Source organism: Centroberyx gerrardi, chromosome 15 (genome assembly GCF_048128805.1).
Source record: "Centroberyx gerrardi isolate f3 chromosome 15, fCenGer3.hap1.cur.20231027, whole genome shotgun sequence".
NCBI lineage: Eukaryota > Metazoa > Chordata > Actinopteri > Beryciformes > Berycidae > Centroberyx > Centroberyx gerrardi.
The window spans coordinates 21,395,689-21,420,643 of NC_136011.1; the positions used below are offsets into that span (position 1 = coordinate 21,395,689).

The following is a 24,955-nucleotide window of genomic DNA, read 5'->3' on the forward strand; positions in this document are numbered from 1 at the left end:
GACAGTTTCAATGGTTTTCATTTATTTCTATGGGATTTAAGAACAGATGAGGTGAAAGCTGTTGCAAATAATCCTGCTTTGCTGCAGCAACACACCCACAACGACTGGACAGAATGGGTAGATTAACCAGTGAAATAAAGTACCATGAATTGAATTGTCATTGTAAACGCCACAGAATATCAAAGTATTCAGTTCAAAAGAAAGACATTATCAGGCTATTTAGAAAATAAAAGAAAACATGCAGATACATGATAGACAGTAATTGATAAAACAAAAAGCATGCAGTAAAAATAAAGCAACACAATAATTGTCAATTGGCACAAGTTGTTACCAACTGGGTTCCAGTTACTGAACAATATCCATTCTTTAAATACAGTACACTTTCAAACTTACAGTACACTTTGAAAATGAGAAGAGTACAAGCTCAAACTGAGCTCAATTAGAATTTCTCTTTTATGGCTTCTTTGTCTAGTGCCTGTTACTGGTTTGACTGTGCGTATCAGCATTGACATTCATTTCAACTGCAGCAAGTGCCAGGGGTGACTTACGCTTCTGTCATGTGAAAACTACGTTAGTGCAATTTTGCATTTTTGTTTCTTGAATTGGGAATTTATATGATCTTTGGTGCGTAGAATAAGTTCCAGGATCAGGGCCAATCACAACCATGCAAATATCATTGCATGATTTCAAAAACGTATGGTCATCAATAGCATTTTTTTTTCTCTAAATCAGTGAAATGCTATTTTTGGAGAAACAAGGTTTTCATCAGACAGAAGCTACTGCACTATTCTCTCTCAATCGTGGATTAAGGGTTGTACATAAACCCGTCCATTCCCTCTTTCCATGTAAAATCTCAATACAACACATAGTGCACACCATGATAATATCCTCATCATCATACCATAATAATACACAACTGCTTAAAAGTAAACTGTTCAATTCTTGATTAACTTGCAATAGAGTGAAGGAAACATAATAATTCACTGACTGAAATTTGATTAAACAAAAACAAAAAAAGAGCAGAACTGCCTAAAGTCGGGTCAACAGGACCTCAAACAACTATTTGGTGCTTAAAGCTTCCAGAGAGTGAAAAGATTTGGTCTATTGTGAAGAAATAATATTTGATGTAGGTTGTAAATGTAATAACACACCTTCCAACAGGCACGTTAAAAGTCAGGATGGCCTGAGAAACCCTGTGGCCCTCCACCTGTTACTGTTTTGGCCTTTGGCTCTCCAGTTTGAATGTTTTGTTGTCCCTGCTCTAGAGATTATGTAGTATTAGACTATATAAATGTTTACTATAAACTGGAGACTTTCACGGTTGTATTGGTACAGTACTGTGGCATCAGGCAGCAAATAGCGTATATAGGCCCCATGTGTGAGTTTAAAACATAGGGAAAACCCCATGTTAACTCTTAGGTGGTCCACCTAAGCAAAATGAAAATTCCAACCCTAATTCCATGTAAAATATTGTGCCAACTTTTTACCATATTTTCTCAGCTTGACACTGAAATGTTTTTTCTGTGCATTATGTTTTCAGAGTAGTCTCAAGCAGCAGCATTATTTATGCTCATAAAGGTCACTTTAAAGTCTTCCAACACAACATCCCCATGCAGAAACCCACCCGACTATCATCTTAACCACTGAAACCTCAGGGTAAACTCTAGTAACCTACGCATTCAATACCTTAAATACACAAACCCATGACATAGACACTACAGTTTAAGCATTGTTTTGTCACTGAAGAACGGCACTGATCTGATTCAACAGTATACTTTGATATTTATGAGATAAAATAACACCAAAAAAAAAACCTAATGACAAAATGATTGTTTTTCCATTCAAAGTAACTAGCTTTCATCCCTAAAATACCTACAAGCATAGAACAACTAATTTCCAGCATATAAAATAGAAAGCCAAATCCCATCAGGACAGGCTATTGCACATATGGCAAGAGATGATTACATTAAATCCAGACTGGGCACCCTGGGCAGCCTTAAAATATATATATATATTTTTACATTAAACCTTTGCCCACACATATCCCTGTTATGTTAAATAGAACATAGAACCAAGAAGTGCAATTAAAACTACAGCTTTAAAGTAGTACTTCACTTTAGTATACATTTTCACTTTTCATCTCTCAAACCTCTATTGGAGACTATGAGCAGTCAACCTCCAACATCAGCCACCGTGACGATCCACTGTCACCTGTGTGTTCCCCAACTTTTGATTTCAATAACTGCAAATTACTTCAACAGTATGATTTAGGACACATGGCGAAATGTAACCTGGATTCCTGGATTACTTTTCCTTGTTTGTACATGTGTTAGAAGTATAATTTTTAGACTAGAAAAAACGTAAGAAAAAAAAGTGATGATGACTACAGATCTCCAGAGAAGCTAATTTTACCAGGTGACTTTCCATGAACTTCTATAGAGATATTTGAACTAAAACTAAAAATGTTTTACCAAAGTGAAACATCAACCTAAAGGCACATGGAGGGGTATGCAGGCTGTGCCTGCAAAGACAAGCCATCCATATCCTCAAAAATGTAGTTATGCAGTGGACACCAAAGACATCGCACTGACACCTGCAAAACAATGTGGAAACTAACAAGAAAATGGCTTTAGGTACCACTCCTAAGTTAAACCCACCAGTTTTGACACAATGAACTGCATAGAGAAGCTGTGTTGAGAAGCACCGTGTTTCTTTATGCAATTTATCTGAGCCAATTTCAACAAACTCTCTCCCAAGTCTGAAACTATTACCAGTTGAGCAGAACTGTGCAAATTAGTGAATTTCTTTTTTTTACAAGAGTGGTTTATCCAAACCTCATTTATCGTTCACATTGTGAAAATACTTATATAATAGTTCAATACTTTCAAATGGGCATGCATGTTAACATTTTCAATCTTTTTTGAATGCATTTCAGTCATTCACTAGTTCAAACATTCTCCATACCCAAAGGGTTCAGATAAGCAAGGTTGAACTGTATTTGAAAAAAATGAAAGGATCACTGTTTTACCTTATGGTATGAGCTGGCTTTCTGCTTTAGAATTTGCTCATCTATGTGGGAGGTGGTATCAAGTGTAAGTGAAAACATTTGAAACCTTTTCGAATGGATAATGGATATTTGTTTCTGTATGCAGCTGCAGAGTACTGGCACTCCCCTCTGGTACAAGTTAGGTCTCTCTCCTCTTCTCTTCTTTGTTGTTCTTTTACTGCTCCTTCTCTCCTTTCTTCACTTCTCTTCATCTCCTCTTCTCCTCTCATTTGCTTCGTCCTTTCAGGCCGCTGATATAGTCTCTCACAGTATTTTCGATGTTGGGCACGGCGTAGTTCTGTGCTGCGTAGATTCCTGTACACGTTCCTACGGCGACGCCCAGCAATGCTGAGGAGCGGAGCCTGGCAACGATGTAGCCAGCCAGAAAACCCTTCAGGAAAGGAGAAGCCAGCAGACTGCCACCCTGAAGGGAGGAGATGAGAGAAAGAGAGAGAGAAAGAGAAAGAGAGAGAAAGAAAGAAAAAGAGAAAAAGAAAGAAAGAGAGAGAAAGAAAGAAAGAAAGATTAACAGATTAAACAAATGAAAATGGAAATAATGTTGAATATTGAATTGAAATAGGCATTTGACAGTTTAATATAATATTTAGAGTGGAATGGTCCTTATAATGCTAGGATAAACAGGAATCTTAATTAGAAATGACTAGAAGCTGAAATCCTGAGAAATATCTGAATAAAACAAAGCCAACCCTGAAACTGCAATTAAAGAGCCAAATATATTTTTTTTCCCTTATTCAATAAATGCAAAATCTAGTGGTAAAAAAAGCTGTCTAAGGCATACCTAGTGTGTGTATTTGAGCACTACAGACAGGAATCATTTCACAATAGTGAACAAATGCCAGATGCTGCGCTAGCCTATAATGGGTATTAACAGCTAATGGCTTTTATATTGCATTTATATGCCCAGGCCCTATTCACAGGCTTCTAGTTTTTGTACTTGGTAGTCTAGGTCATGTCCACAAACCAGTAGTTTTTATGTGGTAGTCTAACGGCCCTGCTCCACTACAGCCATCAGGCGTCAGCCATCGAAGGAATGATTCCTTTACCAGCAGTGAAAGATGCTCCACTGCTCGCGTTGCATTCACATTGCGTTGTGTCCGATGGCTGCGTCCAAGCTAAAAAATCACCGAGGTTCAATTCTCGATGGCTGACGCACGCGTTATTCAAGTAAAGTTGAATTGACTGTTTTCTGGTGTATCCATTCAAAAGTCAATGTGCTCTGTGGAGCATACACCGCTGATGGAAACACGACGTGATGCTGGTAGTGGAGCTCTAATGTAAGCCAGGTCTCCTGAGTCACAACTTTTATATAATGTAACCTGTGTATGTACATGTTTGTGCCTGGGTGTGTCTTACTGGAGGTATCCCAGCCTGCATCTCATCCTCCACTCTTCTCTGGATGTCCTCCAGCTGGTCCTTCAGCTCCACCAGGTCCTTCAGCTGGCCCAGAGGACTCTACACACACACACACAACCAACAACAACAACAACAACAACAGGGTTATTAAAGTTGACTAGAGTTTCCTGAAACTAAGGCTAAACCTGGCCACGATAAGACATTTTGGCATTGATTTTCATTGTATGTTACTAAGACAAAAGAAGTGTATGAAAAAAACTGAAACTAAATACTAACCCACAGAACCTCATTTGCTAATCTAATCTACTATTAGATTTACAAACAATGCAGCTAATTCATAACAGTCCAACACATCTGGGCATGCGGAATTGTTAATGTTAATTGTTAGTGTTCTAATCTATTCATATCATTCTGTTACATCAAGGCCATCTTGGTAGGAAAATAACACGTGATTGTAATAGGTGACATAGGTCAAATGACAGCCAGAGCCAATGAGCTGTGTATATGGTAATAAAACACAACATTGTTAGGAAATGCATGTGACATAATGGGAATACTATGAATAGGTAAAAGAAAACCACAAGGAAAAACACAATTTTATTTGCAACGCTTAGAAATGTATTCTAGTAACTTCACTGTGCCAGCAAAAACACAACATTTTGCTGACATGTAACGTTAGGCTAGCCTATTTAACTGTTTGACTGGAAATTTTTCCTTGACCTGGCAACAGTGAAAAGCTGTCATGTTACAATTTGAGTTCAAGGTTAGCAAGCCAAATAAACTCATTAAGAATTGTAGGTCATTTCCCTCATTAGGAATAACGTTTCACGCAGTGCCAACTGCTCGCCTCAGTAACAAGGGAAGTTAGCTAGGTTAAGTTAGCAGGCAACAAACTTCCACAAGTTAGGCTAACTTTTTGTAGTTAGCTTATGACTTAGCTAGCTAGCAGTGCAAGTCTTGCCGATATACTAGCTAACTCCTTGTTAATGTTTGTTTTATTCATAGCATTGTGTAACTTTCATAAGAAATGTGCTGAACAAATACAGCTGGTTATCGTTTATTAACATTATTGTTAGCTTAACTTAGTTAGCTAGCTGACTAACTAACGTTAGATTGCTATATTGTGCTTCCCAGCTAACGTTAGCATACAAGCTATCTAACTACATGAGCAAGCTGTTAGCTAGTTGATGACCACTGAATGAAAGGTTAGGTGTCTTGCTACAGTAATACAGTGAAAATAAATCTCTACACTCCAAAGTTAAAGTACAAAGTTGAGGACACCGACCTTGTCGTCTGCCATGATTTCTTGCTCGTGTGTTGTTATTTCCTACTTCTTCTTGTGGCTTTGCGGTAAATCCGTCCCACAGGCTTACTGCCCTCCACTGGTTACACTCGTGAACATCTTGGACGTGCTGTATGTATATGTAGATATTTACCTAGTCTAGAGTGCAAAAAAAACAAAACAGATTTTCTTCACAGTAAGCTGATAATTTTCATTTCGCCTGAATAAAAACGAAGAAACCTGTGACACTGCACATAATTCCCCGAACTTTTACTATATTGCTCACAGTGCAAAATAATGCCAACTAGCCTATGTATGTTTCAGGGCTACCATAATTGGACAAGCCATCATACATTTCCCCACAAAACTTTTTTACGAGCAGGCAGCTCACAATGTCCTGGCCTCATTAGTTTAACAGCATCTTATCCCTCCATACACCCATGTAAAAGCTTTTCCAATTCCAGGTTCCAATGATTAATTCAGTATGCTGATTCCTGAATGCCAAAATTGTCCTTCCATCCACCTTGCCACGCTCAGACCTTCATTCAATAACTCTTGTGCCTTGATAATGTGATTTACAAAGCCTTTTCATGTTGTAGAGCACATTTTGAAAAATTGCCCCCAACCCCCACATGCCTTGAGACTCACAATATTTTCACCATAAAAAATATTCTTTCTATTCTGAAGAAGCAGAGTAGTCTACTATCTGTGTCACTAGTGGGCTTTGCAGCATGCCAATGGATAGTTCAGATCTACTTGTCCCTCTTTCTCCATTCCTTTTCAGATATTACATCTACAGTATGTCTAGTTGTGACAGAACGACTAAACCTCCTTCTTCTGACTCCTAGCTCAGCCATGTCTTAAAGCAGGCTCATTATCTTCTTCCACACAGCCTGTACAGTGTGAGCTTTTTACTGGTGCTGGAGAGTCTGCCTGGTCTATTCCTTTGAGACAGAGAGAGAGAGAGAGAGAGAGAGAGAGAGAGAGAGAGAGAGAGAGGATGGAGACATACTGTAGGGAGAAGGAGGGAAAGAGAGTGAGAGAGAGAGGTGGAGTAAATAATTAGAGAGACAGAAGGAGAGAGTGCCACGGAAGCACTGAGATGCTCTCATTAATCAGAGCTGTTAAACTCACGCTGTCTTCTCACCAGCGCTGTAACAACTCACAGCAAGAAGAAGGAACAAAGATGATGGAGAGTATGGAGTGTATGAGTAGTAGAAGAATATTTTCCTTTTGTGATATAATAAAACATTTTCATTGGGGTACCTGGACAGAGTTGTGTTTAAAGAAATGTCCAGTATTGGGCCTTTTAATTAAGGTTGGCCATTTCCCCCCTGTAAGTAAGTGCCTGGATGATAAGTCACAAGTGGTATGTGCAGAGAGATTGAGAGAGAGTGAATGACAGAGAATAGAGTTTGGAGTCAGAGGAGGTGCAAGAGATGGAGAGAATGCGAGAATAGACAAAGAATTGACAAAATAGAACAAAATATAGTGTGGGATAAAGGGAGGTAGAGAGAGACAGGGAAGGATATTGAGATATTGCTCCTTCTTGTTGTATCTCCATTTTATTTGTCAGTTTGTTACTTGTTTTTATTTATTTACATATTACTATCTCATTAGTGGACGTGATTAGGCACACACTTATGTCAAATGCTCTCTGTGTTTAGCTGTATCTCTGTTTGTTTTCTAGTGTTGTGTCTCTTGTATTACCTTTTATTTATTTTCTTTTTTTAACACAACTTGCATTAACTATTTAATGCAGCTTACCGTTTGTTATTTTTCTTGTTTTTTTCCATACTTTTTATCCAACTCTATTTTATTTAATTGTGGTACTTTTATATCACTGTCTCTTTGTGTTTTATTGTATGTAAAGCACTTTTTAAAAATAGTTTTTTAGAAAAGTGCTGTACAAATAAAGTTATCATTAATATTGATAGAGAATGTAAAGTATTAAAGACGAAAAGAGAGCAAGAGAGTGATCCAACTTCTGAGAGAGACAGAAAGAGGCAGAGGAGGAGAGGAAGAGAGCAAAAGAAAGAGAGAAAGACTGAAACTGTAAGAGAGAAGGTTTCATATATTATGTAAAAATGTCTAATATTAGACCTTTCCACTGAGGTTTAAGATTAAAAGATTAATTTAGCCTCTGATTATGCCTCGATAGGTCTCAAATGCCATTATGTAGTATTAATGCTACAGCCTCTGATTAGCAGTGATCACAGAATACTGCTGCTTCATCCTCGTCCAACTTTTAAACGCTGTTTAGTTTCTTCTGTAGCACTTTTTGACTCAAGAGGGTATGAAGGCAGTTAATCTTCTCATTTGGCAGAACACAGTGTCCATTAACCTTGCTTTATTCAGGGTTATCACAGGGCCAACCTGATATGGGGCAGAATGTTTAATGGTGTTTTAAAGCTGGAACAAAAGAGACTGCATGGTTTTGCATATGATGAAATACCGTCCACACACTCCGTTGGACTGCAGGCGTTTAGGAGCTGGAAGGAGCGATGGAGGTAAGGTCCCTTTGATCTTCACTGTTGTCGATCGTTTTGGGGGAGTTATTGATCTTGGCTGAGGCATACTTGGCTGACTAATCTTTGGATGCCATTGTAAAGGAAAGGGCACAGAAGCATGTGGTGCAGGCATTACTGTGATTTGTTTTGGGATGATGTGATCCTATATGATGTGATCCTGCAGGCAGATGATGGACTTTGTGTTTAGACTGTCAGTTTGAGTTGTGGAGAAGCAAACAAAATCTCTCGCAACCTGCTGTGCTCACAAAGTGCTTGAATTAAGCAGTGAAATGATGAGGAACATAAAAAATCATGTACATTTGGTGAACAATAAAACAATAACTAACTGTGACTTTTATGGCTTCATGATTAAAGTTTTTTTTTAATGTATTATTCACAAAGTCTAGCTGAATTTTTACTCTTGTTCAGTTGTTTGAGCCATGGGACAACAGTGAAAGGGTTTAGGATGAATGCCACGGCACTGTAAACAGTAATTACAGGGATTGTTTGTGCAGAGGTAGCATGCAGAGAAAGCAATCATAATTCAGAGGCTGGGAACAGAAAGTAATGTGCGCACATTAATCTTTACAGGGCATAAAGACAAAAGATCTGTCTGCAGCAGATTATGAACACTCTGAATTCTCTCTTTAGTCAATTTATTGGGTACACAACACAGTTTATAAAAATTGATTGCCTCTGTAGACACTGAGTAATGTTATATAAAGCAGGCAGATATCACAGGCATCACAGGATGCAGTCATTCAACTGAAAATTCACTGGACTGGGGGAAGCGAGAGTGTTACTGTAAGCAACCTTGAGCACAATATGTATATGTGTATACGTATATGTATATGTGTTTTAGTACTAGGCACACCAATTCCAGTATCTCAGCTGCAGTCTACAGTAGTTAGGTAGACAGTTGAACTAGTTGTAAGTACTTTAATTAATGCATTTTAGTAGGTTTTTAGTCAGATTATGTTTCTGAGAATTATTAAAAGTTTGTATTTTTACATTTACTTCTTTTACTATATAATATTTTATATTCTGAAGAGACAGTGGCTTTTTGTGTCAAGCGGTTTCTCTCTGTTTACCAAACTAATGCTGTGACAACCAAAAAACATTCGGTCAATGGGGGTAAATTGCTCAGTGATTGGAGAGGTCAAAGGCGAGAATGACAAGACTCATGCAAGCTACCAGTGTTGTGCAGAACATCAGAACAGCCTCTTATTTCTTGTCACAGATGGGCCACAGCAGCAAACAATTCCCCAGTGACTGCTGTTTTCTGAGGCTGTCTTTTATGGAAGCCCATTTCCGCCGGTGTGATGAAAAAAATGGTCCTGTAAGTCATTATAATGAGAAACATTCTCAAAATAATGAGTTAGTATCTCAAAATAATGCCTTAGTATCTCAAAATAATGAGAAACTTTCTCAAAATAATGAGAAACTTTCTCAAAAGAATGAGTTAGTAGCCTATCTCAAAATAATGACTTAATATCTCAAAATATTGAGAAACTTTCTCAAAATAATGACTTAGTATCTCAAAATAATGAGAAACTTTCTCAAAATAATGACTTAGTATCTCAAAATGACTTAGTATCTCAAAATAATGAGAAAGTTTCTCAATATTTTGACTTAGTATCTCAAAATAGTGAGAAACTCAAAATAATGAGTTAGTATCTCAAAACAATGACTTAGTATCTCAAAATAATGAGAAACTTTCTCAAAATAATGACTTAGTATCTCAAAACAATGAGTTAGTATCTCAAAATAATGAGTTAGTATCTTTGAGATACTAACTCATTATTTTGAGATATTAAGTGACGCTATCACTGCAGCATTTAGCGTATTTCAGGTCGCTTAGCCAGTCTTCAAAATGGACCAACTGTTGTGTTAGTGCTTGAGACCGGCTGTTGCCATTGTTGTTGGTCTCTTTGCTATCATGCAAAGTCATATGCTGTTCAGTTAGTTGTTATAACTGTGTTGGAACAGAGGGGGAGAAATGTAATAATTTCCTCACTTATAAAGAGAGACGCGTGACCGTTGGCTAGTGGCAGTTAGGAGAGATCAGTGGCTACCCAGTAAAACAAATCACCTTTTCATTTAGCGTTTAGTCTTTTTCTCTGTGATGTTATAGCCTAATAATGTTCCTAGCTTCCAGTAGTATCAAGTCAAGTCAAGTCAAGTTTATTTATTTATATAGCCCTTTATCACAAGCATGTCTCAGAGGGCTTTACAGAGAATGTGTCTAGCTATGTCTAACTAAGCACAATCAGTGGTAAACAAAATTTTGTAGGACAGCATAATGAAAAACACAAGGTAGGTAGGAGCAGATTTAGCGAGACAAACAATCTACCTATTCTATATAGCCTAACCTACCCGGCACCCCAGCCTTAGACCCTAAATGCACACAAGGAAGCTACAAAGCTAAAGGGTGACTTTCCATAAAAAGTATTTTGTATGAAATGACTATTGCTGGAGATTGATCTTTATCATTGTGTGTGTATACACATTGGCCCCCATTGGCTATTGTGTTTAAACTATGGTTTCATAACAAGTGTCATACTACAGGAGCCTTGCAGCTTTTTCACCCTAGTTCTGCTGCATTGTTGTGTTAGATTAGATTATATGATTATATGATGAAAATTGTGTTGTGTTGTGTTCTATTGTGTTGTGTTGCATTTCATTGCATTGTGTTGTTAGACTGTGTAATGTTGTAATCGGATTTCATTTGGTTGTAATTGGTTAATGTTAATTTGTAGAGAGTTTTGGTTCAAAGATCACTTTTGAACCAATATGGCATAATGAAGCAGACACTTCCTAAGTGTGGCAGATAATGTGATGCATTTCTCCACGGCTTAAATTGGAAAGCCCTTTAGTGTGGCTCAATGTTTTTGTGAGTTGAATTGGCTCGTGTTCAGTTAAGTTCCCTCATTGACCTCCGTGTTCAGTATTCAGCTGCAGTTTCCTCTGATGGCTCAGTGATACACTTTGCTAGCAGATGGAAATGTGATTGGAATACAATGGGACTAAAAGAGCCCACTTTTTAGATTAGATTGGTACGAGACGTGAGCTTCCTCACAAATGCACATGACTCAGCATTGTTGAGATGGAGCGTGGTTCAAACCAAAAAATTATATGTTACTGGAAAGAGTGTGGCAGCTAAAGCCGAGGTCTCCAGTTTGAACTGGCGATGTGAATTGAAATGCAGATTCTTTGTCTCGTTGAAGAGAGTAATGTTTCTAATCACACAGAAATACAAGGAAGAATGGTAAGCAAATATGCAAATATAAAATTTTGATTGTGTTTGCCTTCCCTGCCTTCTGCCCAATGCGTGCTGGGATATGCTCCAGCCCCCCCGACCCTGAATAGGAATAAGCAGGTGAAGTCAAAGAATCAATGAAAAAAAGGAATTTCATTTCTTTATCCTGTCAAGGTTGAACAAGTCAGATGTTACAAAGACCCTTTTATTTCTTTAATTTAAATTTCCATAGAACCGTAAATTAACAATCCTTCCATTTTTTCTCTGTGACTGACGAACCCAGTTTGGGTTGGTTTGATTTGCATTTTCCTCCAGGCTCTAGTTTCTGGCAGCTGTCAGGGTGTGGGCATTATCAACATAGTGAACATTCATTGCACAATATATTTTAAATATTACAATTTTTGTTAACATCCGAATCCTTTTTGCAGTCTGGTGATTTTGTATGACACTGCAGATATGATAATTTTTTACAAAGTAGTTTGAACTATTATTACTATTATACTTTAGTTAACAAAAATGTATTTCTCTTGGGGTTAGCTTTGGTGTAGTTTACTTTCTTCTGATGTGAAATAACTGGTAATTGTCAAACAGTATTTTCAAAGCAGCATCCCCAGCACCGGCCCCTTGCTCAATGACACTTCAGCAGGGTGGCTGCTTGCCAACAAAAGGGCTTGAACTTAAAAACTTTTGACTGGCAGGGAATAAAGCTAGGCAGCACAATTAACCCCCACTTATGGCCGGAGGGAAAACAGTACATCTTATTGCAGACCTTTAAGATAAGATAAGAGAAGATGAAATTTTAATGAGCCCTGTGGGAAAATTGGGCCGGTATGTGCCGCTGAATGTACAGACATCAAAACCAGTGCAAGCAAGTGTCCTATAGATTAGTCCGGACCATACATATGCAAATAGTAGTCCAGGATAATTTGTATGGGCAGTGCAGGCTCCCTGCTTCAGCCTCCTCCTAGCTGGCTGAGGCTGAGCCCTTTGTATAGGAAGCATTAAACTGGAGAGGTTTTTAAGATAGGATGATAAGCTACTGATCAAATCTGAAATGACTGCTGCAGCTTTCCATTTATTTAACAGTCTAGAGATCTAGGGCATTATAAAGACATCTACATAAACACATCAGTCAGTTAGTTTCCTAAGCAGTGCTGAGATGTGACTGAGAGCAGATTAGCAGTTAGTGCTGCAATATATCCTCTTTCTAAATGTTCCCTCCAACTTCCACCTGTATGGTTAGATACAGACATGGCAATAAATCCTGCCTGAGCCCTCCACAACAGACTGTGAAGCTCTCTGTCTCTCTGTATACAGGGGTGGAATCATGTAACTCAGTACATTTACTCAACTTTGTGTAATGTACTTGATTATTTCCATCACAGGGACTTGAAGCACAACCACATTTCACTGTATCCTACTTTTCCCTCCACTACATTTGTCGAACACTACGGAGAAAAAGATTTTGCATACAAAATGTAATAAGTTCATGGAAATTCATCACTTTCAAAGTGTGAGCTTGCAAAATGTAAGAGGCAATTAGAACAAGCAGAAGTGGACCGCTAATCCCTTTAATATAACCTTTAGAGATTATTGCACTGATGATTGAATGCTGCTAAGCACTGAGATGCAAAGAACATTATGGAATGTGTAAGTCTTAAGTGCTTCTGGCTTGTGCTTTTGATATTTAAGTACGTCTGGTAGCAAATACTGCAATATTCACTGTGGTACTTCCACTTTTACTTGAGTAATATTCTATGAGAACATTTTTACTTCTTTATACCTAAGTGAAGTATTTATGTACTTCTTCCACCATGCCGATGGTGGAAGAACCATGGAAGTACATTCAGATTACCTGCATCACGGATGTCAATTAACTAAAAATAATCTTTTTTGTTGTCATCACCATGAATTCAGTTCAACTTACTGCATACCTGAAAGGGACAAATGATTCCTGATTTTATACTTTCCTTGCATTATATGCTTGCTTTTTAAATATATTTGAAGCACTGTCACACCAATCATATTTAACCATATAATGAGTAGTGTATATTTGTGTTGGTATATGGCTGACTATGTGCAATTTGATGTATATTAAGTAAATTCAACGCACCAGTAACATGGAGTCAAGGCAGGCGATTAAAATGGATTCATTCCATTTCAGAGAGTTAACGTGCGCTGGCTGTTTGCCACTAATGATTAGAATGTTTGGATGGTGTGTGCGTGTGTGTGTGTGTGTGTGTGTGTGCGTGCGTGTACGCACGTGTACATGTGCCCATGCATGTCAGTGTGTACATGTGTGGTTTTGTCCAGATGCCAGTTATAAGCCAATTAAAGTTTTTAAGCGCTGTTGCTTCTCTGGCAGAATGGGCCAAGGTAAGGAGAGGAGAGGTATAGCCTCACTGCACCACTCTCCTGTACTGTGCCAGGGTGTGTGTGTGTGTGTGTGCGCGTGTGTGTATGTGTGTGTTTGTGTGCATGTGTGCAGCCAATGATAGTACCCAGTGGTCCATATAGCCAAAAGAGAGAGAAAGGCAGAAAAATAAGAACAAAAATGATGACAGAATTAAGTCAGGAGTGGTTGGAAGAGAGTGAGACGGACTGATAGAGAGAACATGATTACACTTGTAGGCAGCAAACAACATAGAGGGAGGCAGAGGGTCAGAGGGAGAGGGGGAAGGAGGGAAGGATTGTGAGAGTCCCAAAAGTGTGAGAGACAAAGAGAAAGTGACGGAGAGAGTGAAGCAAAGTGCTATGGAGTATCTGAAAGAGGAGTTTAGGGGAGGGACTGCGAGGAGGAATAAGAATATGAGAGAGAGAGAGAGAGAGAGAGAAAGAGAGGCTTAAAAAGGTGTACGTGTGTGCATGTGTGCGTGTGTGTGTGTGCGTGTGTGTGTGTGTGTGTGTGTGGCAGCTCTGTCCCTTTTCTCACATACTGGTGTTGCTGACTCCACTGGTGTCCGTTTCACACGGGGGTCCTTCCTTCCTGTATGACTCTGCATCAGCATCATCACACACACACACACACACACACACACTCCCCCACACCTGCTCTCTCTCTCTCTCTTTCTGTTTCTCTACCCCTGCCCTCCCTTCTCTCACTTCTCTCTCTCCTCTTCTCTGTCACCTCTCTCTCTCTCTCTCTCCCTCACACATGCACTACCACACTGGGGAAGCCTGAATCAGTGGCAGTCCTGGTCGGAGTCCCTGGTCTACTAACAGCTGAGCAGAGCAGGTCGGAGCTTAGCTAAACCCAGCTCAGCTCAGCTCAGCTCAGCTCAGTTCAGCTCAGCTCAGCTCAGCCTGTCAGTCTGAGCAGACAGCAGTCGATCTTCCTGGAGGAGGATCTCTACAAGTTATCCTGAGCAGGTGAATGCTCTGCTGTCTGGAGCTGGAGACGCCCTGGACGAGGATTTCCCTCAGCCTGTGGATGTTTGACCAGAAATTTACCGGTATAGTGACAGAAGAAAGGGACGCTCATATGAACGCCGGGGAATGACGACAGTGAATGCTTGTTGCTGCTGTATTCGAGGAGCGTGAAGCTTCAAATGCAGAACTTTAATGTTTATCTCAGTTGTTGTGGTGAAGGAGGTGAGAACAAGGCAAACGTTAGAAGCGCTGTGATTTTTTTTCCGTTCTTAACACCCTGAGAGAAGACAAACCGCTGAAGCTGAATGCCACTTGGAATGCACCACTTTGGAAGAAAAATCCTCACCCTTTGCTTTTCTGGACTGTTATACCTATGTATTGATTTTTCAACATGTACAGAGGAGGTATAAGGCGCGATCAGGCTGGATGCACGCAACAAGGAATCATTTTCTTCAGCTATTGACACCAGAGCAATAACTTCATTGATACCTTTACCGTCTCCAAGAAACCAGCCGTCCATCCAGCCAACCGTCTAGCAGTATGGAGGTGCGAGGGATCCGTGGGGCCATGGGTGGCCTGGACCTGAAGGGGCAGGGGTCAGGGGTGGGCCCGGCCGCCGGGGCTCCAGCCGGCTCCATCTTCACGGCAGTGCAGCAACAGGACTACTCCGCCAGCGTCTGGCTGCGCAGGAAAGACAAACTGGAACATGTAAGTCCTGATGACCAGAGCTGGGGTCGGAGAAAGAGATGGAGGGAGCTAGAAACATTAGATTTGAAATGTTGAGACTAAAATCAGGGTCAAGTAAAATGCTGGGTCCAGAGTTGTTTAATTAACATATTCATATTTAAGAGAGGTACCAAGGCAAATTGTCTTTGTGCCAAAATATTAAAAAGGCTTGATTGAGTTAAAAATCCAACATGTTTTATCTAACAAGCCTTAATATTTTGTCACAAGAGTTTCCTTGGTAACGTTCTTGAATATACATGTTTTGTTTTGTTTTTTGAGTAGCCTACCCATTTGAGCACTTTTTTCCTTAATGATCATTGATTTATTATGGGATTGAGAACATTAGAGCTCAAATGTTTGGATTAGGATGACAGAAATAGTATGTTGGTACTAAAATGCTGGTCTTGAGGCATGTCACTAAAATGCTGGGACTGGACTGGTTGTGCTATGATGTTGTGACTAAAATGTTGTGAACGATAGAACTGGAGGAAATAGGTTCTAGCAACTGTAATGTTTCAGATTAAAATGTTGGGACTAAAGATAGATTAGATTATTGGTACTGGAAGGAACAGCCTGCGTATGTAAGTGCTGGGAAGCAGGACTGGGTTTGGAGGCACTGATTGACAAAATAAAATGCTTGAGGTAGAATGTGTGCACTAGGGACAATTTTGTGAGTAAAATGTGGGGATTATAATGAGAATGCAGTGCAGTGACTACACAGGCAGACCAAACCACCAGGGATGGAACAGCTCAGTGGTCATGCTTATGGGAAATTTGGTCAGCCAAGTTGAGAAATATTGCCTCAGAGCTCACACATCATCAAAGCAGCCTGAAATGTCATGAAATGAAAACATGCTCTGTGCATGAAACGTGAGAGAAATACAAAATACCCTAAAGTTTTAATTGCCTAACCTTAACCATAACCTTACCCAAAGTTGTTTTACTTGCCTAAACTTAACCGCTCGCTATAGTGATGAACGTGATGAACGTGATGAACAGGTGAAAATGGCGTGCTATTTTCACATAATCCAATTTGTGGTGGAGGAATGTAATCTTCACATAAATGGTGTCCACAACATGCAGACTGTGTTTCAGACTTGTGCTCATTTCACAGAATTTTATGCGATCACATCAAAGACTTAGTAGTGTCCCATTCTGTTTTGAGGAGCTTTGATAACGATAAGTTTCTTGATATTGTCTATTGTGGGAGTGCCTGTTGATGCTGGGGGAATAAGCTGTTTTTCACTTTACTGTCAGCGACAGTTCATCACTCCTCTCTGTCTTTATAAGATCCAACACTTTCTCTTGTTGCCTGGCAGACAGGGGTTGCAAAGGTCTCCTCTGTCTGCAAGAGACTCACTGTTTGCAGGTAAACAGTATCAGTATTCCCCAGTGGGCTTCTGAGTGAGAGAGACTTAGCATCAGTAAAAGGAATGGAAAGGGTGTGTGCTGAATATTTGATGTCAGAGGGGAACAGAGCGATGTCCAGAGAGCTGCTTTCCGAGTCTGTCTGCATAACCGACGAGAACGGTGAATCAGCCTGCACTCTCTCTGCAGACCTGTATACACACACACACACATACACGCACACACACACATACAAGTACATGCATGCACGCGCATACACTTTCTGTATATGTGGCTCTGCAGACACCAGACCACACACACACACACTCAGACAAGCCTGCGGCAGTCCCTTGACAGACACAGCATTTATACAGTTTAATTCACACTCCACACCAAACTTACCCCCCTCAGATACACACACGCACACACACACACACACACACACTGCAATGTTTAAGCTTTCTATCTTCATGAAGGACAAATGGAAACCCTACAGTCTACAGTTATCCGCAGCTAGTTAACACCATTGTTGTGGTCAAGTTACTGAACCCCATTTCCAAGTGTAAGTGTTGATGAAAATGTTCTATTTAAGTCTGAGTCTTGCTCCTTTTAAAGTATAGTTCTAGTCCCACCTAATTCCCAGGATATGTTGGGAACATCCAACTGATTAGATTTCTCTTTCCGTTCATGGAAAAAAAAAATCTTGCAACACATCAAGCACTATCTGTCTGGAAATACAGCACTCAGCAGAGTCATTAATAATGGAATTTTCTCCGTGTTAGGAAACAAAAGAGCCGACTAGGACTTACATTAAACAAAAGCGCTAGAGTTACCCTGCTGACAAACGGTGATAAATGGGCAATAAGGAGAAAGAGAAGGAGATAAGGAGTTGGATGCAGAGAGCTTCACGCATATATTGAGTGCTGCTGCCATAGCAGTGTGATTCAAGTCACAATTCAGTATCAACTCATCAGCTCTGAGTCATTTTCTCTCCAATCGAAGTCAAGTCACGAGTCTAAGGGAAGTCACAAACTTGAGTACTTCAAACCTGGCCAGCATTTCTAACCTGTCGCTTATATTAACCTGCTCTAACAGGTGATTACCATTTCATGAGACTAAGTAAGTACATCTAAATGCGAGAGTCTTCGGTTTATGTTTGAGTGGGCATTCGTTTTGTCAGCGTTGTGCTGCACAGCGTAATCCCACACACTGTGTTTATATAGGAATCAGCTTGCATTGGGAGAGGGCAGGATTACCAGCCATCACATAGGCAGAGATGGCAAAACTGAGCCCATATCAGCAATAAGAGGGATGTCTGAATTTACATTCTGGAATCAATTTTCAAGCATGAATATGTATGAATATGTATCTCTTAACAAGAGCAATAGATACATATTCACCATGATAGCTTATGCTTGAAAAATTTAAGAATGTGTAGAGTTTCAGGTGCACATTTGAGGCATGGAGCGCTATAAGATAAGTCAATTACCAAGAGTGGAGGTAGAAGTGTGCATCAACCAAAACAGATTTGATTGCAGTGCTTAACCAAAAACTCTGAACTGAAAGTAGCACATCCAAAAATATAAGTACAGTAGTATGGCAGAGTACTGAGTAAATTACCATTTGAGGTTTTTGATGAGGCAGTGGCTGGAACTAAAGTTTTTGGGGACTGTGTGCACTTGAGATGGACTTAAAGCAGACAAGAAAAACAGATCACAGACAGGTTGGGAGGCTAATCCTGGATATAAAGTGAAATCTGCCAGATTAATTTTAGGAACTGGCAGCTCAAAGTATAGTTTTCTCCCCACACTGATTGCATTTTCAGTTCCATGGTGACTGTGTTGATAGATGAACCTATCTCTGTGGTAATATTGGTCCAACCTGTATAGGACCCTGAGGCTTTCTGTCCTGGATACAAGCTGGTCTAAGAGGTTAGAATTTATCACTTATCATCTTTTCATGCTGTTGGAGGTGATGAGGGTCATGATGATGATGATGGAGTGTTGGAGCCATTTGAAACTTAAATTTTGCTTAGCTCTATGGGAAAAGATTTATCATTGTTAAGGTAGATAAGCTACAGTTAGTAATAACTGTATGCTGGGGAAAACTTCCACAGACCTCACCTCAGACAAAACCTCTCACAGACTCCACTGAAATTGATAAATGGCTTCCAGGTGGAGGGAGGCAGAGGAAGCAAAGTAGTTTTCCACTGCATAATTTGTGGATGTAGTTTTGGAAAAATAAGAAGTTTCTCTGAGATATGACAAACTTAATTTGTATGCGTGAGAAACTGGCATTCTTCTCCCGCCAGGAAGTGACTAACCTTCAGTTTGATTATGTAAAAACTAAGAAGTCACTGCATGGATTAAGAGGAGAATGATGACACTGCTGATGAGAAGGCCCAAGAATTTCATAGCTAGCATTATCTGCTTCTCGCTGTTTTGTTGCACAGTAAAGAACCTTGAACCTTGAGAAGATGAAACATGAATAACTTTATTGATCCTTTAGGGAAAAGTGGGTCATTACAGGAGCGAAGAATACAAGTGCAATTTGGAGAGCAAAGAGTAAAAAGGCAAAAAGCAAACAAAAATAAAATTAAAGAAGAATTTCTCTTTGATGCTGATAGAAAGTCTCTCCACAATGACTAAAACAGAATTTTCACCGTGGTTAGTGAGTGACAGATTTACAGATGTCTGCAGTTAAATGATTGACAAAGACATGATGATGAGTCTGTTTTTAGGGGAAAAATCTCATCATAAAACTCAATTACTCATCTATCCCTCGGATCATCTCAAATTTACATAGGAAAATCTGCAGTTTAATCATTGCAAATCCTTTTGATAAAGGGTGGTTACTCAGTGAGGAGAGCAGAGCTTCATTAATGCTGCTGTCATTTCTTCCAGCATTTTCTATAAGCTGAACAAAGCTGTGCCGTTAGCTGCAGTTCACTCCTGTTATCCGGCGAGGGACGTGCTTTGTCTCCAATTCCAAAGCTGTATAGGATTGACTTTTTTCACTTAAAGCCGGACATGTTTTCAAACTTCTCTAGGTCATTTTTAATTGGCAAGTTTTACCTGACAGTCGTTCAGCAGGAGGAAAAGATCCACCTTGAGCGTTGTGCTGTAACTGCCTTTCAGCATAGACATAAAACACTTTCCCCATTAAGCTGTTATGCATCTTTGATCTTTCCATGAGTCCTTTCAGTGCTGTCTTGTGTTCTCAGACCTGAACCTGATCAAAACGCGTCTCTCTCTCGCTCTCTCCCCTGTCAGGCAGACGATCTCCTGCTTGTATCGTTAATGAAAAACGTCTCTGTGAAGTGTGTGATTGGTTGATTAGGGGGTGTTTTTTCGCACCCCCCACCCCCAAAGCCAGGCGCCGTCCCTCTTCGGTAGATGGAAGACAGCCAGTGAAGGGAAGCTAATGGCATGAAAGAGGACACTTGCCCTCTGAGCCATCGCTTCACTGCCTGCAGGGGGCTGGTTGAAGTTAGGGGAAGATTTCACATAATAGGATTTTCTCTTCTAACTATCTGAGGCGAGGGGAGAGTTACAAGAGGCGTTTTGCAGAGAGTGAGAGAAGGAGAAAGTCAGAGAGAAAGAGAGAGAGATATGACAGAGGGATCAGATTTCCCTGGTTTCAATGCAGTCAGAACTAACTATAAAGATAGATGGATAGATAGATGGATAGATTGATAGGGAGGTGTCTCTGTCTTCGGATCAGAGCCTTTAACATTATCTCCCGTCATCAATCACCCAACACACTCTCATGATTGTGTTCAATGCCGGGTACCAATTAAATTGAGGCTCGGGGTGCTTGGCATCCTGTTTGACAGCTTGGCCCCAGCTCAGCTTCACTCCTCTTCGCTTCAGCAATAACTTGACTTTCTCTCCAGGTTGTTTTGGCTTTAATTAAAGTTTTCCCTCCATCTGTTCGCCACTAAATACGTGTAACTCCACACCTGTCAGAGATGTGTCTTACAGAGAACTCATTCACTTTCCCATCTGCGCAGTTGCCATAGCGGAACTGAAGCGACGCCTAACACATGCGTCAACTCTCTAACCATTCAAACTTTTTGTTTTCAGTCATCTGTCAGGAGAGAGTCGTGCTGTTATCCAGTCGTCTCCCTCCACTTGCCAGACACAATCTGCTGTGAATCACTTTATTTTGGTCTCTCTCACTGAAATCCGCTTAGGCATAAATCCATCTGCAGTAAATGTTATATTTACATGAGGTTTTTATGCATAGTGGTTTGGTCAGAGAGTGTGGGACATCTATTGGCAGACAGTTCTCAGGCACTTAGCCAAGCCACTGGCACATAATACGCATAAAACCCAGAGACAGGGGGGTTGATGAGTTATTACATATGCAACTGTTTACTATTGCTGTCACAGTAAATCTACAGTAGCCTACAGTAAACTGGCTGTAGACTAACATCATCTCCTGAATTATTAGCAATTTGTTTAAGTTATATTTAGATCAGAATTTACCCATTATTTACCCATTATCTTATACCCAGAGACTTACATCAAAGTTGATAAATGGCTATGGATATACTCATATAGACAATGGATCATTCTGTGCATTATTCTGCATTTACACCTTTAGAACTGTAGGGGGAGCTATTGTCTAATGTGAAAACAACACAAGACAATACAGTGTAAGTGGAAGAAGAATGTAGATTAGAACCACAGCAAATACCTTCATATGTAAAGATTGTGTGTGTGTGTGTGTGTGTGTGTGTGTGTGTGTGTGTGTGTGTGTGTGTGTGCACGTGTGTGTGTGTTTCCCATGTGTGTTTTAAAACTCTGTCACCTTTATGTACTCCAATAGCCTACTTCTTATTCTCTTTTGGGTTTCTCTGCTGTGTGGTCAGAAACAGGCTGCCTCACACACACACACACACACACACACACACACACACTCACACACACACACACACACACGCACACACACACACACACACACAACCACATACCGAGATAGATGAATAGCGAAAAACCACTGGAAACCATACCCATGCTGTTTCATGAGGTGAACTAATTAGGCAATTAGCTGATCGCATCATTACACTCAGTTTCCTTTGACAGTTTTTGGAAAAGCAGGTTGCTTGAGTTGAAAAACAGTTACATAAGCGTGATCATGGGGTGCTCGCTGAAGGGATTTGTGAATTCAATATGGCATCAAAATGTCAGAGGCATCAAAACCTGCCATCCATATGTATTGGGTCTCTTGTCGAGGATACATCATCTATATGGAAGCACTGCCTCTCTGTACAGAGGTTGCAGTATTGAGTACAATACAGGAGTTACATAAGTAGGAAGCTTTCCTATTGACATTTTACAATCTAATTTTATTTTCAATTTAGCCTCCTTTAATGTCATTGTTTTGTTTTGAATTTTATAGGTGAGCAATTCTCCAGTGCTCACAGTTGCAGTAATGAAATCATAGCTTTGTGCATGGCTTGTATTGCATGGCTCAGAAATTAAGAGAAATAAAGTTCAGTAACGTGGATGAGACAGAGCAGAGGCGAGGGTCGATGACTCATCATCTGCTGGGGAGTAATTATGATCATTCTTGATTCACCACTTGACGCCTGTATAACAGAGGCTGTCACTCCCTTAATCTGTGTCTCTGTGTGTGGTGTGTGTGTGTGTGTGTGTGTGTGTGTGTGTGTGTGTGTGTGTGTGTGTGTGTATATGGGGGGTTAGGGAGATGGCGGTCACCGATGACTGGAGCGACGTCCTGAACTCAAGCATCAATAAATTACCCCGCTGAAAGTTTCAGTAACACCTCCTGCACTGCTGACTCTGTGTGATGATTCAGTGCTTCTGAGCTGTCAAATCAATGAGTCTTCATCCACAGACGGGATGTTCTCCTGGTGCACAGTCACTTTCTGTCCAGAGGGAGGATAATTTACATTTCACAATTTCTTTAGGCATTTATCTGATGCATGCATCCAGAGCGAACTACAGTACAATGCGTGTGCAGGTAGAGGTTCAGTGTCTTGTTCATGGACACTTCGACCAAAAAATATGCCTGTTGATGGACAGATGCTGGCTGCTTTGGGGATCAAAACCTTTTAGTTACGGGACGGTCTCTCAGCTTCCTTCACATCGGGTCAAATGTAATGTAAGTGGAAGAGGAAAGGAGCAGGCGATAGGGGAACATCCATAGGTGGAGCGTACAGTAAAGTGCATGCCTGTCACAGTACAATGCTGACTGGGGATTTGTGACAGGACTAGCATGCATCAGCAAGAGGCTGACTATGTTGCATTTCAGAAGGTACCAGTGTGAGTCAGGCTTTTGAAAGCCAAGCCAAGCCAAGCATTAAAATTATCTTGAGAGAGAAGCCTATCATGGTCCTGACTTATTGTATCTCCTATATGAAGGGCCTATACTGGTGACTCTACAACCAGCTGGAGCATCTACTGGTACAAGGCTGTTTCTTCCTCTGACAGCCAGCGGGAGACTCCTTATCTTTTCTGGCCATGTTGGTTTCAGTCACTCTGAAACTCTGAAAATGCGCCAGATCCTCTGGGTGGCAGGTTCCTATGAGCATCAGCCCCAAGAGAAACCAGCGACCAGCAATTATCTCTCTCTTTTTCTCCTACACCCAGAAAACTATTTCTTTCTTTCATTTTTTAAAAGACATATTAAAGAGTCCAAGTGATTCAAGGCAATACCCAAGATGACTTCTTGGCTGATTCAACTCTAATGATTAAAGGAGTTACAGCTGATCAGACCAACAACTGGCTCAGGTCAGAGAGAGAGAGACACCTTGGTCATAACATTAAAAAGTAACAGAACATATTAACTGCACTTATTTGTAACTGTAAAGATGTAAAAACAACTTTCCACTGAAAGAGAGGAGGGGTGCACAAAATGTTTTTTAGTAGGACACTACTTTGCTCCAAAAGTACAATAGGCTTCAAAAGTACAGTCGATGTTAAGGACAATGATTTCTTTCCCACGGTTCGCTGGTCTAAATTCTGCTATAAAAACATTTCAGCATTGTGAACCACAGCTTCCAGGGTGTCATTTATCACAGGTGCCAACTGAACCATAGTCATCAATACACTGCTGAAAATGACTGCGTCTGGTTCTGAACAGTTCCATTTTATGGTTGGAGAGGCTAAATGAGCAGGAACAAGCAATCTCACTGCAGTATTGGTTTCAGTAGTCCCCGATTTTATAGTGACTGATTTCTCCTTTTGTTGGCACCTGCAGTTGTGCTTTTAGATAATGGTGAATGTTGCTGGGAATTCACAATATAGAAGTATTTCAAAATACTGTATATGATTTTGGGGAAAGTTTCCCTAAGTTAAAGGGTCCGTAAACTTTTTTTGACCAGGACCAAGACTGGATGAATTTAGCTTTTCAATGAAACATGAGCTGTCAAACAATATTTTAAAAATGCAAATGGTTCATTCCTTAAAACTGGACCACTTAAAATATGTATTACTAATATAACCCTAATAGTTCTCTTATTGAGGCCCCACCCTTAATCTCATTCCTATGAACCTGTGGTCATGCTGTATACTGTACTATACGTTGGGGCTGATATCAGCATCAGGCTTCCATGCTCTATATCAGGTAAAGGCATATGGCATACTATATCTTGTGGATGTGTATTCTTTGTCATGAGAAGCAAACTACCATTCTTATTTTATGACCAACGAGTCTCCCAGCTTGATGACCTGTGAAGCATTTTAACAACCAGGTCTTCAGTGGAGGATGGAATTGGGTCTGTCATAGCCAGCATTGGACCGGCCCTTATAGTTCCTATTCTATCTTTATCTATGCTGCAAGGAATGACTGATCATCTTGGCTTGGAGCATAATGTGCCATATCTATATGATATAGTAAACTAATTTACAAAATCCTTTCATGGGTGCAAAAACTTTTAGCACCCAGTGAAACCAATGACATAACCCCTGATTGGTCAAGCAAATTGTCTTGCACCTATCACAAGACAAGACAAGACCCTATTTGAACATTGCAAAGGTTGTTGCAACCATAAAGGTTTTAGTAAATCTCGC

General features: G+C 40.2%; 2 protein-coding genes across 2 annotated transcripts in view; one reads left to right on the plus strand and one right to left on the minus strand.

The window, feature by feature from the left end:
• Positions 1-2: 2 nt before the first annotated feature.
• LOC139916568 (SLC35A4 upstream open reading frame protein-like) lies at positions 3-5,746 on the minus strand. Its single transcript, XM_071905489.2, has 3 exons — positions 5,706-5,746; positions 4,421-4,519; positions 3-3,470 (listed from the first exon to the last, which is right to left on the minus strand). Exons 1-3 carry the CDS (start codon positions 5,718-5,720, stop codon positions 3,273-3,275), a joined length of 312 nt encoding a protein of 103 aa, XP_071761590.1. The 5' UTR covers positions 5,721-5,746; the 3' UTR covers positions 3-3,272.
• A 9,634-nt stretch (positions 5,747-15,380) lies between these two features.
• LOC139912303 (inactive phospholipase D5-like) overlaps positions 15,381-24,955 on the plus strand; it is a 63,900-nt gene continuing 54,325 nt past the window's right edge. The window contains exon 1 of the mRNA XM_078288724.1: positions 15,381-15,548. Within this exon, the coding sequence (XP_078144850.1) occupies positions 15,381-15,548 (168 nt within the window). The remainder of the gene's footprint in view (positions 15,549-24,955) is intronic.

What these genes read in the sequence shown, in the direction of transcription:
- LOC139916568 (XM_071905489.2), bottom strand. An exon ending in TGCAGGCTGGGATACCTCCA is followed by an intron (nt 3,471 to 4,420) that starts GTAAGACACACC and finishes TCCTCCCTTCAG; the next exon opens with GGTGGCAGTCTGCTGGCTTC.